The sequence below is a fragment of the Anopheles darlingi genome, chromosome 2, assembly GCF_943734745.1.
Source record: "Anopheles darlingi chromosome 2, idAnoDarlMG_H_01, whole genome shotgun sequence".
Classification (NCBI taxonomy): domain Eukaryota; kingdom Metazoa; phylum Arthropoda; class Insecta; order Diptera; family Culicidae; genus Anopheles; species Anopheles darlingi.
In genome coordinates this window covers 29659403-29674402 of record NC_064874.1, presented here as the reverse complement: position 1 = coordinate 29674402, position 15000 = coordinate 29659403, and the positions used below count along the sequence as shown (strand labels likewise).

General features: G+C 50.8%; 3 protein-coding genes across 4 annotated transcripts in view; 1 reads left to right on the top strand and 2 right to left on the bottom strand.

Moving 5' to 3' along the window:
- LOC125949723 (AF4/FMR2 family member lilli) overlaps positions 1-3919 on the top strand; it is a 12626-nt gene extending 8707 nt beyond the window's left edge. For both annotated transcript variants that reach the window (XM_049677039.1, XM_049677038.1), the window contains one exon: positions 66-3919. In XM_049677039.1, the coding sequence (XP_049532996.1) occupies positions 66-456 (391 nt within the window). In that variant the 3' untranslated portion in view covers positions 457-3919. The remainder of the gene's footprint in view (positions 1-65) is intronic.
- Positions 1-15000, bottom strand: part of LOC125949769 (26S proteasome non-ATPase regulatory subunit 8) — a 594091-nt gene that overhangs the window by 520140 nt on the left and 58951 nt on the right. The window lies entirely within an intron of this gene.
- Positions 13947-15000, bottom strand: part of LOC125949742 (transcription termination factor 5, mitochondrial) — a 2018-nt gene continuing 964 nt past the window's right edge. The window contains exons 2-4 of the mRNA XM_049677064.1: positions 14808-15000; positions 14509-14733; positions 13947-14445 (exon numbers count right to left, since the gene is read on the bottom strand). The exon at positions 14808-15000 is cut by the window's right edge and continues 780 nt beyond it. Of these exons, the coding sequence (XP_049533021.1) occupies positions 14172-14445; positions 14509-14733; positions 14808-15000 (692 nt within the window). The 3' untranslated portion in view covers positions 13947-14171. The remainder of the gene's footprint in view (positions 14446-14508; positions 14734-14807) is intronic.

The window sequence follows — 15000 nt, the reverse complement described above, 5'->3', positions numbered from 1 at the left end:
GGCTCAACACAAACTCTCAAACTCATTGCTCTCTTGTCTTTCGCTGCGCATCCCTCTTTTTGCAGCCTCACGAACGGGAAGTACGTCGACGATGCCAAGTACCTGCACGGGGTCGATGTGAACTACAACCCGGAAGCCGACCCGAAACCATCGTACGCCAACTGTCACCAGCTCGAGGATCCGTCGATGAAGGGTCACCACTATGGAGGACACCCGGCGCAACAAGCGACCACCACTCAACAACCACCACCATCGACGCCTGGCGTCCCTCAGCAACAACAGCAGCAGCAGCAGCAGCAACAGGGTGGAGCATCGTCCCAGGGGGCACAGCCACCATCGCAATCATCCGTCGCCGGTGCCATCGTCGACGATCCGACGGACTCACTGGCCGGTATCGTCAAGTCCGAGGACAGCGTTGTCACCAACAGCTACGTACTTCCGTCTTTTTTGCCCTGATCGAGAGCATCGGGAAGGGTTCACAGTCATCATCATTATCCTCGCAGTCCGCATCCTTCTATCCTCAGTCTCGTCCACTAGCCCCACCATATCCACCGTTTCGGCCAAGGAATGGACCGTTCGAACCCTTCAACCGCCACTAACGTGACGCTTTCTTGCTTTCAATCGTTCCGCTCCATTGACGCACCGCCTACTGCTCAGTACGGGTCACGGAATGCCCGTTAATCGTTTGGAGGATGATTCCCTCCGGCAAACAGTTCCCGGGAAACGGGAAATGCAATGCCCGTGATGCAAGGGCATGCAGTCATTAGCGCGTTAGCTCCCCATTCCGGCTGCTTCATAATTCAATATTTGTGCAATTCCATTTCCTCAGTAGAGCTGCCTGGTTTCGAATTCAATTCTCACGACCTTTAGCGGTCGTCCAAGATGGCCAATCTGATTCCCCCGAAAAAAAAAACAAATGGTTCCGTACCAGAGAAGTACGAATGCCCCCATTCCGAAAACCCCGGAAAACTGTTGATTCTTCTCCGGTCCGGGTTTTGGTCAAGGGTGGCTGAAGGGATGGTAAAAAAACATCTTCATCAGTTTGCACGGACGGACGTTTTGGCGAGGGGGTTTGAGTGGATGGATGGCCAATGGCCGATTGGCGAAGAGCTCACTTCACACTTCGTGCAAACGGTTTGTTTGGTCGGGATCCGCCGGAACTGGAACTTTTTATTATTATTATTATTATTATTATTATCTCTTTTGCGGTCTAATCAAATCAACTCCGGTCTCGACCCCCGGGAGGAGGGCCACGAGCGAAGAGAATCTTTTTAAAAACCGAAAACACAAAACACAAAAAGGAAACAAAATAAAAAAAAAGGTTCGCTCGGTGAGTAACACTTTTCGACCTTTTCCTTCTCCGCCGGAAAGTCGGCTCACGGGATGCCACGATGCCGGTGCAAATAACTTCCCCGTCTTCAGTTTCCCCCCCTCCGGTATTTAACAGGCACCCCCTTCCCCTGGTGAACCTCGGGAGCCAACAAGTGTTTGAACGAAGCGCACCAGCGTCACTGCTTCGATCTTCGCAAATCGTTTGTCGATCCCCCGACCCGCCGCGGGTGGCGCGGGAAAAACTCGAAACAAAATGGGAAAACCGGGAGTTTTCCCTCCCTCGCCTCCGCCCGCGTTCAGGCAACCCCTTACTTCCCACTTCGCCACCAAACAAAAAAACACAAGCGAACTAATAAATAAACCAACGATTGCGGTGGGTATCGTGCCGTGATTTATCGGCCGACCACCCGGTGTGCGTTCCAAGTTCTGACTTTTCCACCCCCTCCTGGGGTTCCGAGGAGTAGGAGGACGTGATTTGCTCACCCGCTCTTCGAATTCGAATCCAAATCGCGTTGCTCTGATCCCGTGAAAGGGGGAGGTGAGAGGATGCGGGATCGATAATTTGCTGGTTTTTTGGTTCGGTTTGCTGGTGGTGGTGTGGTGCCACTAGACTCCTCTTCCCTTTCACGCCACGCCAAGAGCCTTTAAAGTAGCGCCACAGCAGCAGGACAGAAATAGAAATAAATTAAATTCGATCCCAGTAGGCGAGGGGTGGCTCCGGATCGAATAGTGGGCGAAGGTGAGAAATCTGGCCATAGGTCGGCTCTCTCCTTCTGTCCTGATCCCTTTTTTTTGTTTTTTTGGTGAAAAACGCGCTCGAGAAAACTCGAACACAAACCTTTTGCGGCGCGACGCGACGCGCCGCGATGAGCGGTACTTGTTGTGTGTTCTTTGTGTGCCCGTGTGTTTGTACATTGCCGCATCCCCTTTTTTTCATCGGACGAGGCAGGCGGCGCAAGAGAAAAAAACAAACCCTCGGACCCAAAAAGTTGCCGACCCACGGGATCACCGGCTAGAGGATGCCGGTTGGAAGGGATCGTTTGGGATTTCGCCTGACCGGTTTTCGGTCATGTTCTGGTTGAGTGCGAATGTGCGAGTGAGTCTGACGCAGCGAGGCAGCGAGGCAGCGGCACCGGTCCGCGGTTCATTCATTTTCCAAATCAATCAACCGTCTACCTGGTTCACGGTTTTACGACCCCAAAAAGCAGCCCCTCGTTCCAGTGCCGCGAACATGCGAGAGCGCGAACGCTTTCCAATGGCCATCCGCGGGGATGGATTCATGCGGGGATTTTGTCGGATTCGCACACACACACACACACACACACACACACACAGCCCCAGGACACAGACAGACTGACAATCCATCTCAGTGGGCGCTGCTTTCGAGCATTCGAGCATTTCGAGAGCCCTTACATGGTGGTCGATGGTCCGGAACGGAATGGTCAGAAAATCCTTGGAACGCGACCCCTGGATGACGATGACGACCACGACCCGGACCCGGACTGACCATGAATACATGGAGGCGAGAATATGTTTATTTTAAAACATCAAAAACGAAAATGTGTGTGTGTGTGGTCACTGGAAACCGTTCGATCGATCGATCAAACGATATCGTATCAGCTTCTTCCGGAAATCTACCAACACGGCAGCTCGTCTGTCAACAATGCGTCCTTGGCAGGAATCCTTCGGAGAAAATGGAACCACCTGCGCTGTGGTCCAGTGACAGCTCCTTGCGCCTCGTACTCGTACTGCCAAACAGGGGTAAACAACAGTTTGTGCAAAAGTTTCGCTTCGGTGGTGACTCGAAAATGGTGAAAAAGAATTTCTAAAACGCGGTTCCCTTACCGGGACCGCTGGGTTCGGCAAACATCCGGGGCCCCGTCGTACTCCGTTCGAACCTGGCCAATAGAGCAGGTGTGCACCCACCGTGCGCACCACGTGTCCGAAGGCCTTCTGCAACCATTTGGAGGTTATGTGCCCCCCCGCAGGTTGGATTTCTACGAACGAAACGAATCCATTGCAACGGTAGCTGTTGGTTGGAGGAACAAAGCGAATAGTCCATTATGTTTACCTTCCTTCCCGTCTTCCTATCCTCTGCATCCCGATCCACTGTCTCTGGCTTATCCTGCTGCATCAGTATCCTTATCAGTATCCTCCGTCATCATCGCATCGTCGCAATCTCGCATGCCATTCCAGGTCGATACCATTACCGACAACCGACTGTGAACCCCCGGTTGCTCTCAGTATCAGTAAGACACGATAACCGCAACAACAACAACAACAACAACAACATGAAAGAAGTGAACCAATCAACCACAAATAACGCATAGATCAGGAAGCGTAGGAGATAAAACTCCGGTAGGCATGCGTATGCCATATTTAATTAATCTGGTATGCGTCCCACTTGGTCCCGGTGTGTGCGTGTGTGTGTCTGTGTGTGTGTGTACACTTGTTATTTATTGAGCTGACCTGAGGACCTCCTAAGCAGGACAAACGTCCCTTATTATGCAGAAGACCTTGTTTAAGTCAGCAAATTATAATTAATTTAAGAATCAAACAGTTCCGGCAAACCAATACGTGGGGTATCCGTGCGGGTTCAGTCTCCGGGGGGGGGGGGGGGGGGGGGGGCAAGGCGGTGTACAAATCGATTCTCGAGAATTTCAAGTGCCATCACGAGCAATACTAGTAGTAGTAGCAGTTGATGCGGACGCTGGACGTTTGAACAGATGGGAGATGTTGATATAGTTTGAAAAATGGAAAGGGTTCACAGGGACCATCACCATTCTCCCTCCGTTCGGACTCCTTAATGAGTAAGTTCCTAATGCCATGCCATGCCCAACAGTGGGCATGATTCGAGTATATAGTCGTAAGCTAACGTAAGCCGCTGGTTTTTTTCCGCGCCAGGATGGCCAGCGACCATCAACTTCACGCAGCTCTTCCAAGGCGTCTAGGTGTAAGGCTATATAAGTTTGTACAAATCAAAAACCCGAACCACCAAACCAAAGGTGCCTTAAACTCTCAACTCTACTAGCTTGTTCTACTACTACTACTACTACTACTACTACTACTACCACTAGTAGTAGTAGTACTTCTGTGTGGTGGTGTTTATCGTAGGTCGAACACAGGAGCTACGGAGCGTGCGAGTACAGAGCCATTTGCCAAGTACCAATCCGCGCGACGGATCATAATTAACCGTTTAGTATGTTGATGTAGCGACTCCTCGTCTGCCCTTTCCCCCCGGGCCCCGTCGAAAAGTGCCCTTACAGTAGCAAAGTAGATATGTAAATCGATTCGATCCTTCGAAGCAAAGAACTAGAACTGAGTTGCCTCCATTGGCAGATGGCCGCAGCCCCCGCTCCCTCAAATCCGCTTTCAGTACCACGCACCCACGATGATTACAATCGTAATCGTTCTCGGCGAGTGGCGCGTAGTTCACAGCAGCAGCAGCACCAGCAGCAGCCATGGCCACCAGTAGAAACCATAGTAGTGCCACCTTACACGAGCTAATCATTTGCATTTGCTCTTCTCCTACACTACCATGCTCTGGTGCTGCTGCTGCCGCTGCCGACTAGCAAGCTAGTTCCCGGTCGCACGGTGATCCAGCCTTTTTCCACACAACCCCCCCCCCCCCCTCCCCCTTCCCTTTTCCAGTACTACAAACCCAGATGCTTCGCAAGTAGTAGTAAAATTGTTTAAATCTTGTTTATATGTAAATAAATGCCACAACACGTGTAGCCAGGAAAAAGCGGCTTGGGTTGGGGGAGGGGAAGCGAATGGTGCTTCCCCGATCCTCCACTCCCGCGGCCATTGCGATACAGTGTGTGTGTGTGTTGAACAGATTTCATAAACCCCTCGTGCTACCCCCCGGAGTCCTTCTCCCTTACCTGGTAGCGGCACGTACGTTTTCTGCAAACGAGCGCCATCGCGCGGAAACTCCCCGGGCTTCCCGGGTTATATACATCCCGGCAGATCTGATTTCGGTGTACCCAGGAGGTTCGGATTTTTATTGTGTCGTTTTACACCCGCTACCACACGAGAACACGGAGTACAGGAGTATCCATCCTGTTTCCACCGGATTCCGGATCGCACGAATGCACGTCGTTGCGTGTCCCCCCACCGGCCGGGGCGGGGGCGGGGAAAGGTTGGGTTTTGCGAATTGCGAAATGTTAAATTGATAGTTAATTAAGTTGTTTTTCGGCTACTAATCGTTGATGTATGCTCCAGAGTGCGCGTAATGCGCGGTTAGGGGTTTTGTTCTCGATAAGGATGTATTAATGTATAGTTTTCTGCGTACGATTTGATTCCCCTTTATTTTTTATACACGCGAAACATCATGATTAAGTTTTGTAATGGTAAATGTGTAAATGAAAATAAAGCAGAAAGAGGCATTTTGCATGTCAAATGGTGGTTTCGTTCCCAGCCTGCTTTTACGAAATCGAATCTGCTCGTTACAATCGAAGCAAGCTGAAGTAATAAAGGTAAAAGAGAAACAGCAGTACCGCGGGTTACTGCTGGCAGGCAAATGTTACTAAAAGGTTAGAAGAAGCTTTCCGGCGTAAACCTTTTCCCCGAGCAACACTCAAGCACATTTCAGGATCGTTCAAGCACCCGATGCCTTCGAGAGGCGAGCCACGGATCGTGGGTCTTCGTTTAATACGGATCCAAAAAGCAAATGGAGCATAAAATCAAATACGAAATGAGATACCGTATCCCGTGTGTGATACAATCGGTGCACTCGAGAAATCACCCCGCCCCGCCATTCCAAAAAGGAATATTTTGAACGAATCGTGGCATCATCGTGGCCGTTGTTGTTGATGATGTGTAGTGTTTGGCGGGGTTGAATGTTGCAAAAAAATATAAAAACTAACTCCGGCACAGATTTAACAACCCTCCCCACCCTGTCTGGGCACCTCTCAAACGGTGAACTGCGCGAACTTAAGTACATCATGGCATCGAGAAGATGAACGGCGAGAAGATCCAACTTCGCGTCAGTCTTTCGACTCGCTCGGTGACTCCGAACCGTCTTGGTGCTATGCTACTAGATCGTCCGTCGTCCGGGGAAACCGTGCGCGCGAACGAGCAGCGAGGGCCCGGCAGTGCCTGCGTTGATTGTAACATCGCTTCAACTACACATAACACATACACCAGAACACGTATACCCTCTGCTGGCTCGGACTCGTGCGCTCTCATGATGCCATCCAGACTCAGACAAGCATCCTAGCGAGGTAGTAAAAGCCACCGGCGGTACTGCGACAAAGGAACCCTCCGTACCAGGGTGGTCGTTGCAATCATTTGTCAAATCGCTTGTACTACACGCGAGACGAGTGCGATCGGGCAGCAAATCACTTGACATCCTCGGCAATCGCAACGTTGTTGTTACGCAACCGGTCGGCATCGTTGGAATGCTATAGCAGCTCATTCCGGTGATGAGCGTGTGCCGCTTGATACCCCCCGCCCCCCGCCCCCTCCCAACCAGCTTGGCTTGGCGGCTAAATTGAGCTTCCGCGAAATGTGAAACCACCTGCTACCAATACGGATTAGGTGGCGGTCCACACAGGCGCGCGCTCGTGTTCTTTGACATCGATAGTACTCGAACTCACCTCTATAGTTTGCCGATCGAAAGCGCGAAACTAATTTGGAACCCGGAGGGGCGGCGGGGGCAAAGTGGCCCAATTGAATCAATGCCGAAAATTCAAACAAGCTCCATCGGGATGGCAACGAAACGAACGAGCGCCGAAATACTCATTAACCGACTCACTGCTCACCGCGAGGTGGTCCCTCCACGGTTCACGAAAAGGTTTCCCCGAAACATTGAAATGGCTTTGCCACTCCCTTCCCGGTCCTCCCTCCTCGCCACCGAAAAACGGCCAAGGTGCGTCTGGCAATTATGGGATTTTACTAATTCCCGGGAACAACCACAACAAAGTGCGCTCGCACGCAGAAGATGTGCCAGATTAGCGGGAGGTGGGGGAGCTAGGGGGGGAGTGGCATACGTTACGCGATACCCGTTGTATCCGCGGCCCAAAATCTGCCTCGAGTGTCCTACGAAAGCCTCCCCCCGGGGGGCAAGCACAATGCCACACACACACTCGCACAGGCTTGAGGATATAGTCGGAGTGCAAATATTCATTTATCGCCCCTCCTGGACCTGGTGGTTGACCCCTCGCCCTGGGCCCCTCCCAACGTCCTGTCCCGTCCCGGCCCGATTCCCGAGCCTTAATTTATTGACCGGAAATTAAATTCTCCTCCGTTCGAACGTTTCGAAAATTGGTGAAGTTCAATTAAATCACGCATTGTGGCAATTGTCATCATCATCCTCATCCTCATCATCGGCATCATCGGCATCGCACCGTTCGACATTGTCCGTTCCGATGCCACGTCGGTGTCGCAGTCGCGAACGGTCAATAGTGGTATTTGGCGAGCCGGGAGCACAATAAGTAAACTCCCAAAGCACACACACACGCACACAGACGAAACCAACGTTGCTCATCGTCCAGCTCAGCATGATCAGCAGTTTTTGGAGGAAAAAGAGGATCCAAACCATTCGCTCGCCAGCACAAGGAGGCTCATTAGCAGTGGCGAGCACCAATCACCATGACAACAGCAGCACCAGCCCCAACAGCACCAGCAGCAGTGAGCGCGAAATGACTTAAAACCGCGAAATCCGTATTTGGTGCCTGTCCTTTCGCCGGTCGCCGTTCCGATAGAACGATTGACATTGGCCCACAACCGAACACAGAGCTTCCGATTTCCGTTCGCCCGGTGGGATGCGCCCGTAGAACCGGAACATGCCACTAATTGAAAGGCACTCTCCGGTCCGGTCTCCAGTCCGGTTCGGTCGATGTCCGGCCGGCAGCTCCCCAGTCTATATCAAATATCGGTTTAGAATTAATTTATTTTGGAACAAAATTAACGAACCCCGGCACCTACGGTCCGCCAGCCGACACACGTATCCACCGAAACACTGGATAATGGTTCTTGGGCTAGGAATTGCATTATCGGGACCTTCGGATGGATGGAATGGAAGCTTTGTTGCGTTCGGTTCGGCATCCGGTGCGGCTTAATTGTGTTCATTTCGTACGATGACGGGATGCGGCCGTCATTCGCTGGCGCTGGCGCTGGCGGTTTCAGGGACCACACCACCCAGAACCCAAGGCTTTCACAGGTATCGGTCGCCGGTGCCAGCAAGACAGAGGCCAGCAAGTGTTTCAACAGTAGGATCCCGCGCACGCCCGCGCCCTAGTGCTGTCTATTGCCAAACCTGATGCATATGGGTTCCGGTTCTCAGACTCCGAGCTTAATGTCGTCCGTACGGTCGACGGTCTGGTCATCGTCATCAGTCCTTGCTCGGAACGGTCCGTCCGGCCAGTGCTTCATGCAACATGCAAGCGTTCATTAGAACGGGCAATGGACGAGAGGCGATCACCTGAAGGCGTACCGACCGTCTGACCGTCTGACCGTCCGACGGATGGTGGGACGATGTCAACGACGAAAAATGATTTGAACCTTGTCCCTAAAGAGTTCCATTAAATCAATCCACCATCACGCACCCTCGGCACGGCATGTCCCACACGTTGCACGCGCGTGCAACACTTAAAACAAATTTTACTCCATTTCGCTTGTTCCGTGCGTCGGTGCGGCCTTTTTGGTAGGAAGGAGGGTGCGTCAAGCAGCGCCAGCGATGTGCTTTCAGCGATCAGCAACTAGAGAGCAGCTCATGATGGGCACACACCAACCGAATCCGTCCACGAAACGGTTCAAAAGCACCACCGGTCTATCGGTATCGGGCTCGAGCGAGCATCCCCGTACGTCCCGTCGCCTGAGTCCTGATGCCGCCTAATGGTCGCCATATTGTGCGTCATTCGCACGGCAATCCGTGTACACGCGTAGACCATATAGCTCCACCACTACGGACACGACGGAGGGCAATAGGGCCAAGCCAGGATGCCCGGCCATAATGTAAATGGTCAAATGGAGATCGGTGAACAGTGCCGACAACGCGCGCCAGTAGGGATGGCGATGGCTTTTTGCCTAATCCGCCGACACAGGCGGATCGGCACCGGTGTCACAGGACAGGCAGACCGGCCAGCGATTCGCGTTTCCATATCGTCGTCGTACACAAATTGGACTTATTCGATTTAGTTTCTTTTCGTGGTGCGGAGGGGAAGCATGACGCTATTTTTTTTTTGTTGTTGTTGCTGCTAGTTTCTGGCTAGTATGCTACCCCCCCGGGACGAAGGAGGACAAGTTGAGGACGCGATATGCCGGGCATCATCAGACACACACCGCGCCATGTTGTTCGGTCCGGAACAATATTGTTAACCGGGCACTGCGAGAGGCCCACCACACACACACGCACACACACGGCGGCGGCAGCGGCGGTTGTGTTAGCTTTACTTATCGCTCCTTTTGGCCATATTGGAAAGGCCGACACAGGGGACACGAGGGGGGACAGCAACTCAATTCGTTTCTCTCCAAATGGCGCCCTGTTATGCGATTCTAGGTTAGGTTCTTGTTTCCAATGTTATGTCGCCATCTTTTTTTTTTTTTGTTATTTGAATGTGTCCCCCCCCCCCTTCTCCCCTCTCCAACCAATCCTCATTCGTTTGTGTCCGCGGATCGTTGCGTTGGCACCGCGATTTCCGCGATTCGTGTGCAAACGGAGCCACAAACGGAGCCGCCATTTTTGGGTGACATCGCGCACCACGTCCACTACGAGCATCGCGAATCGTGTTTACGGTGAGGTGAGAAAGAAAGCAGGCGTGGGACCGAGCTGAAAAGCCGGTCTAAAAACGAACAGCAAACGTCAAAGGCGGCCGAGCGTCGCGAAGCGCGGGACACCCGCGGGACGACCGCCGGTTGGTGTTGGTGTTGGTTCTGATGAAATTTCACATTTGCATACAAATCAATTATTTCCTTATGACGTTGGTGCCTCCGTTTTCTTGACGGCAGGGAGGCCGGCACGGAGGGAGGGTTGTTGTCGTGGCCACGTCGTAGCCGTACACGGTCGCGGTCTGTACTTATGGCCAGCACTTGCAGCCATTGACGATTCCCTCGTTTCGTTCCGGAACCAGGCTGCCGGTAATGTGCGACGACAACGTGCGTCCCGTGATGTGCCGCCAACCGGCGCAGCTTCCCCGGTCCCAAAAAGCGAACGAATACAATTTCCATTTTCATCCATTTCCGGTTCCGGAAATACCGGTTCGCGAGAGCCACATTCCATTTGCGTCCCAAAAGTGCCGTGAATAAGCTTATTGTGGTCACGGTAGCGGGATGCTGCGCACTGGCCGGTGGTACGGCACGCGAGCACGTTATGAATCCTCCGGCATGGCTGGCAGGTCGGGCGAACCTGAACCAGTAACCAGCAAGTACAGCTGGACAGGGGAACAACAAAAAAAAACACAACACAACCTGAACAAACCTGAAATGAATTTCGTGCGATGCCGAGCGCTGGGGATGGATACGCGCGGGCTGGCTGCACTGGCAATGTATACTGGCCGCGGCCCGATTGTCGAGTGCCCACCGGTGATGCTTAGCGTTGGCCGCTAACATGATGGCCAACAGCACACTTCTGGGCACTGATACTTTATTCATGATCTACACGCGGTCCGGCTCCGCCTTTACATCCGGCTCCGGGCGGCTGCCGGGCGCTTGATATTGTTGTCGATGGAGGTGCGGCTTCTTTCCTGCTGTCCGTTCGCCGCCGGCCGGCGCCCGGGGCTCCGATGCCACATAAATTGCAGCATTTATACCACTTTGGGTATACGCGGGCACCGGCGCGGGGCGCTGCGGTTTATGGTGATTTTATTACATCCATCTCTGCCCATGGTGGCGCTCACCGGCGGTGGCGCTGATTTCGTTTACCAACCGGCCCTGGTTGTTCGCAATAGTTCGACCAAGAAGCGGCTGCAGCGCGTGGTGTTGAGCCTTCCCTTAGGGGCTCACGTTAGTTCAAGCAGAATGAATTCCACCGGATAGAATGTTTTTTCGTTGAAATACTGGAAAGCACTTTTCATTGGCGAGATTGGGGGTTGGAGTGGACCGGGACCATTAGACCTGAACACAACAACACCTGGAGCACAGCAAACGTACGGTGCTATCGTAATTGAATATTTTAATATGTTCAGCGTTTCTAGTAAATAGTGATTGATCATGATTCCTCCGCAAAAACGTTCACCACTCCTTCTTTATTCCATTAGTACGTTATTGCATGGAAACGGTTTGGTAGGAAAAACGGGTGTAAAGTGCAGTTCAGGATCAAATATTGAAAAATGATTGCTTGATGATAATGACTGAAGAAGATACATTCTTCATTAAGATCAGAGTCGGAAGATGGAAACTTCCAACGTAGGAAGAAAGATTACCTATTCCCCCTTAGCCCTGTATATCTGCTTCATCCTCAAGTAATATGGTCTCTCAAATATATTGCCAATAGATCAAGAGAAAGAGTTTTCAAATCAGTCCTTTGTACTGGATCCAAACCAGACTATTCTGTTTAATTGATGTTTATAAACTGATAAGAAGCTCTTGTGAAGACAGGTGATTACATTACGGTAGTTTATTTCATCTTCATCAACCCTGGTATGCATAAAGTGATTAAATATTGATAAGAATCAACATTGGAAAGAAACAATTTCCATTGGAAGCGGAACTACTACTCTCTGTTAAATAACAATGGCAACAAGGACAACGGAACCTAGAATGCACAATTACTGAGACCGAAAAATACCGATAAACCAATTCATTTCATTATAATTCGATCATGATCTCGTATCATTCAAAACCAAGCCCCCAGTGGAGCCACCATTTGCGGGATAATTTGACAATTTTTCACCAATCCCCGGTACCCATCCCTTCAGCTAGCTTCGTGCGCTCAAAACTATATTTTCGCCTCGCGCACCGGTACGGCGGCGAAATAATCAATCAATTATGATAAATTAGTATTTTCGCATTGAAGTGATACATTTTCCTTTCGTCAACAGTCACCCCGTCAGCGTTGCAATTGCAATACGATCAATCAATCATTGCGGGCGCTTGGCATAAAATTAAACGTGAACCCGATGCCGTTCCCTTGATGCCGGGTGCCGTCGAATTGGCTGGGTAGGTAGAAAGATGAAAAGCCATCGCCATTGCCAATTTCCCAGTTGGCCACCAAGGCTGCAAATGGTGGAGAATGGGAGCGAGATATGGTACGAGAGTCATTGCGACGCGACGCGGTTCCCTCGTTCTGTGCCGGACGCGACACGCCAATTCCACCTCGATAACTACGACAATGACGATGATGATGATGGTTGTTGGAGCAGGGATAGTAGAGGATGGAAATAGGGAACCGAATGGAAAATGAACCTAGGACGTATATTGGCAATATTTTCCTCTCATTTAAATTGTCAACAGTAACGTGTGCGCAGCTCTCGTCACACGTGTACCGTCCATGCGCCGGTGGTCACGGTGCTTTCCACCGGTTGGCGATGCTGGATAATGCAACCAACATTCGGACACACACACACACACCCGCTAAGTACACAGTGTCGCACTCTGGCTCTGGGGGTTGCAACACGATTCACACCTGCGTCCTGCGTATACGCTACCGAACGAAGCCAAAACGCATTGCGCCGCATTGCGAAAACCCAATCCGGCCAGCCAGAGAAGGGGACGACGCGTTGGGGGACGCGTGTGTACACATCCGTGAACATGAAGATGTAGAGTATGTTTTGGCGGCGGACAGCACGTTTCGGCGTTTGGAACGGGGCAAACGATCGGAATGGAAAATATATATATTTAAAACAAAAAAAAAAGGGCGGAACATCGTTCACACCGGACACAAGTGTAAAATCACGCGAACGTGTGCCTCCGCGGCCACGTTGGCATAAAGCCTCGCGGGGTAGCTCGCGGTAAACGGAAGGTGAAAACGTGTTGAAACACAATAAAGCCCACAAATGAACTACTCACAGGCGTGCACTCGATCGTCGGTTGGAAAACCGCTTGTTTCGCTGGTTTCCATCGCGTCGCGCACCGCCCGATAGAGGTACGGCCGCGGGCTTAAAGTGGACCGATTTGTTTGATTTCATTGCTCTCCTCTTGATCCGATTGTTTGCTCAACTTGACAATAGGCAGTAGCTTAGAGTGAAAGTGTTGGTCACAAGTACCGGGTGGGGTTAAATGCCTTCGCCAGATGGGATGGATACCTTTAAACAGGATTACAGCGTACCGTACTGGTGCTTTGTACACCACCACCAGGACGTGAGGACCTGCTGTATCGCGGTAATCGCGGCAGCTACATGGCACGCACAATGGCACACCAGCATGTGTGCTATCCTTTCGAATCCCTCCTAATCCGCTGTCATGCTAGCGATATTGAACAAACAGATGGAGCCATCGGTGCGATAATAAAGAGGACTTATCCTAATGTTTGTGTTGTTGGTCCGGTACGCCATACGCTTGCGAATGGAGGAGATACTGTGCAGAACAAAAGGATGGTTTATAGAATTGGACATTGTCTCGCGTATATTTTGTAAGCGTGAACGCGGTAACGTTTTGCTCGTGAGAAGGAAGATTAAAACTATAAAAATAAAAATAAACAAACGAAATCCTGCGGTGTGAATGATTCTATTTTGATTTATATGGCTTTATTGTTAAACTCTTTTTGAATTAAATGCAAATAAGAAGCTTAATGCATGATAACCATGCACAAACCCTCTAATCACACCCCTGTAGCTATTAGTTGTACATGGGTTGATTTATGCTCGAACGAATTTAAGTCCAACACAACTCTTCGAACGCTATTTGGATCCGCTGATTTTTTTCTATTAAGTCCGTAATCATTTGATTTTTCCATGCCGTCACGAGGGCGTTGTGGTAGCGGGAGGTTTTTTACCGAACTTATACTCCGTGCTGAGTGATTCCGGTAGTTCGATGGTGATTGATGAAGTGGAATCACTTTGCTGCATTTGTTCCGGCCATACACCGTCGCCAGTGAAATGGAACTCCAGCTCAATCAAGTAAAGCGCCAGAGCTAGTTTTTGTGTTTGGCTAGCTTGACTAACATCCAAACCGAGATCTTCATTTACCTTGGCTTTATTCGCCAACACCTGTAGCTTTTCTTCGATTCGATTTCTGAAATGCAATACCAATGATTCGATTAGCAATTTACACTCAAACCCTATTCTGCCTTCTTACAATGGGTATAGCAGGATGTGCACATTGTCCAGAATATCGTCGTTTGTGTACTGTTGCTTCAGCAGTGCCTCCACGGTGTCCTTCATCTGAACGATCGGCACGTGGAACCAATTGGGATGCCGCTTTATTTTCTGTAACGCAGCTTCGCCCCCCTCGCCAAACATTGCCTTCAGAAAATGGGCCGTATCTTTACCCTTCGTTCTATCACATCCTTCGCGAACGTACCTGCAACAAACAATAAGGTAAAAAGAAATGAGCAAAAACTGAAACAAGTACGCCTCGGGTACGATCCGATTTACCTTTCAAAGTTTTGCGAATGACTCGACAACACATCCAGCGAGGCACAGCGAACCTTCAGCTGCTGTAAATACTCTAGCCTTATCGTGGCTTTCGTCTGATACTGGATCAGCTTCAACACGCGCGGATGCTTAGCCAGTACCTCAAACTCCTTAACACTTTTCAGGCGTTCGATACGCTTCTCGATCGTGCTCG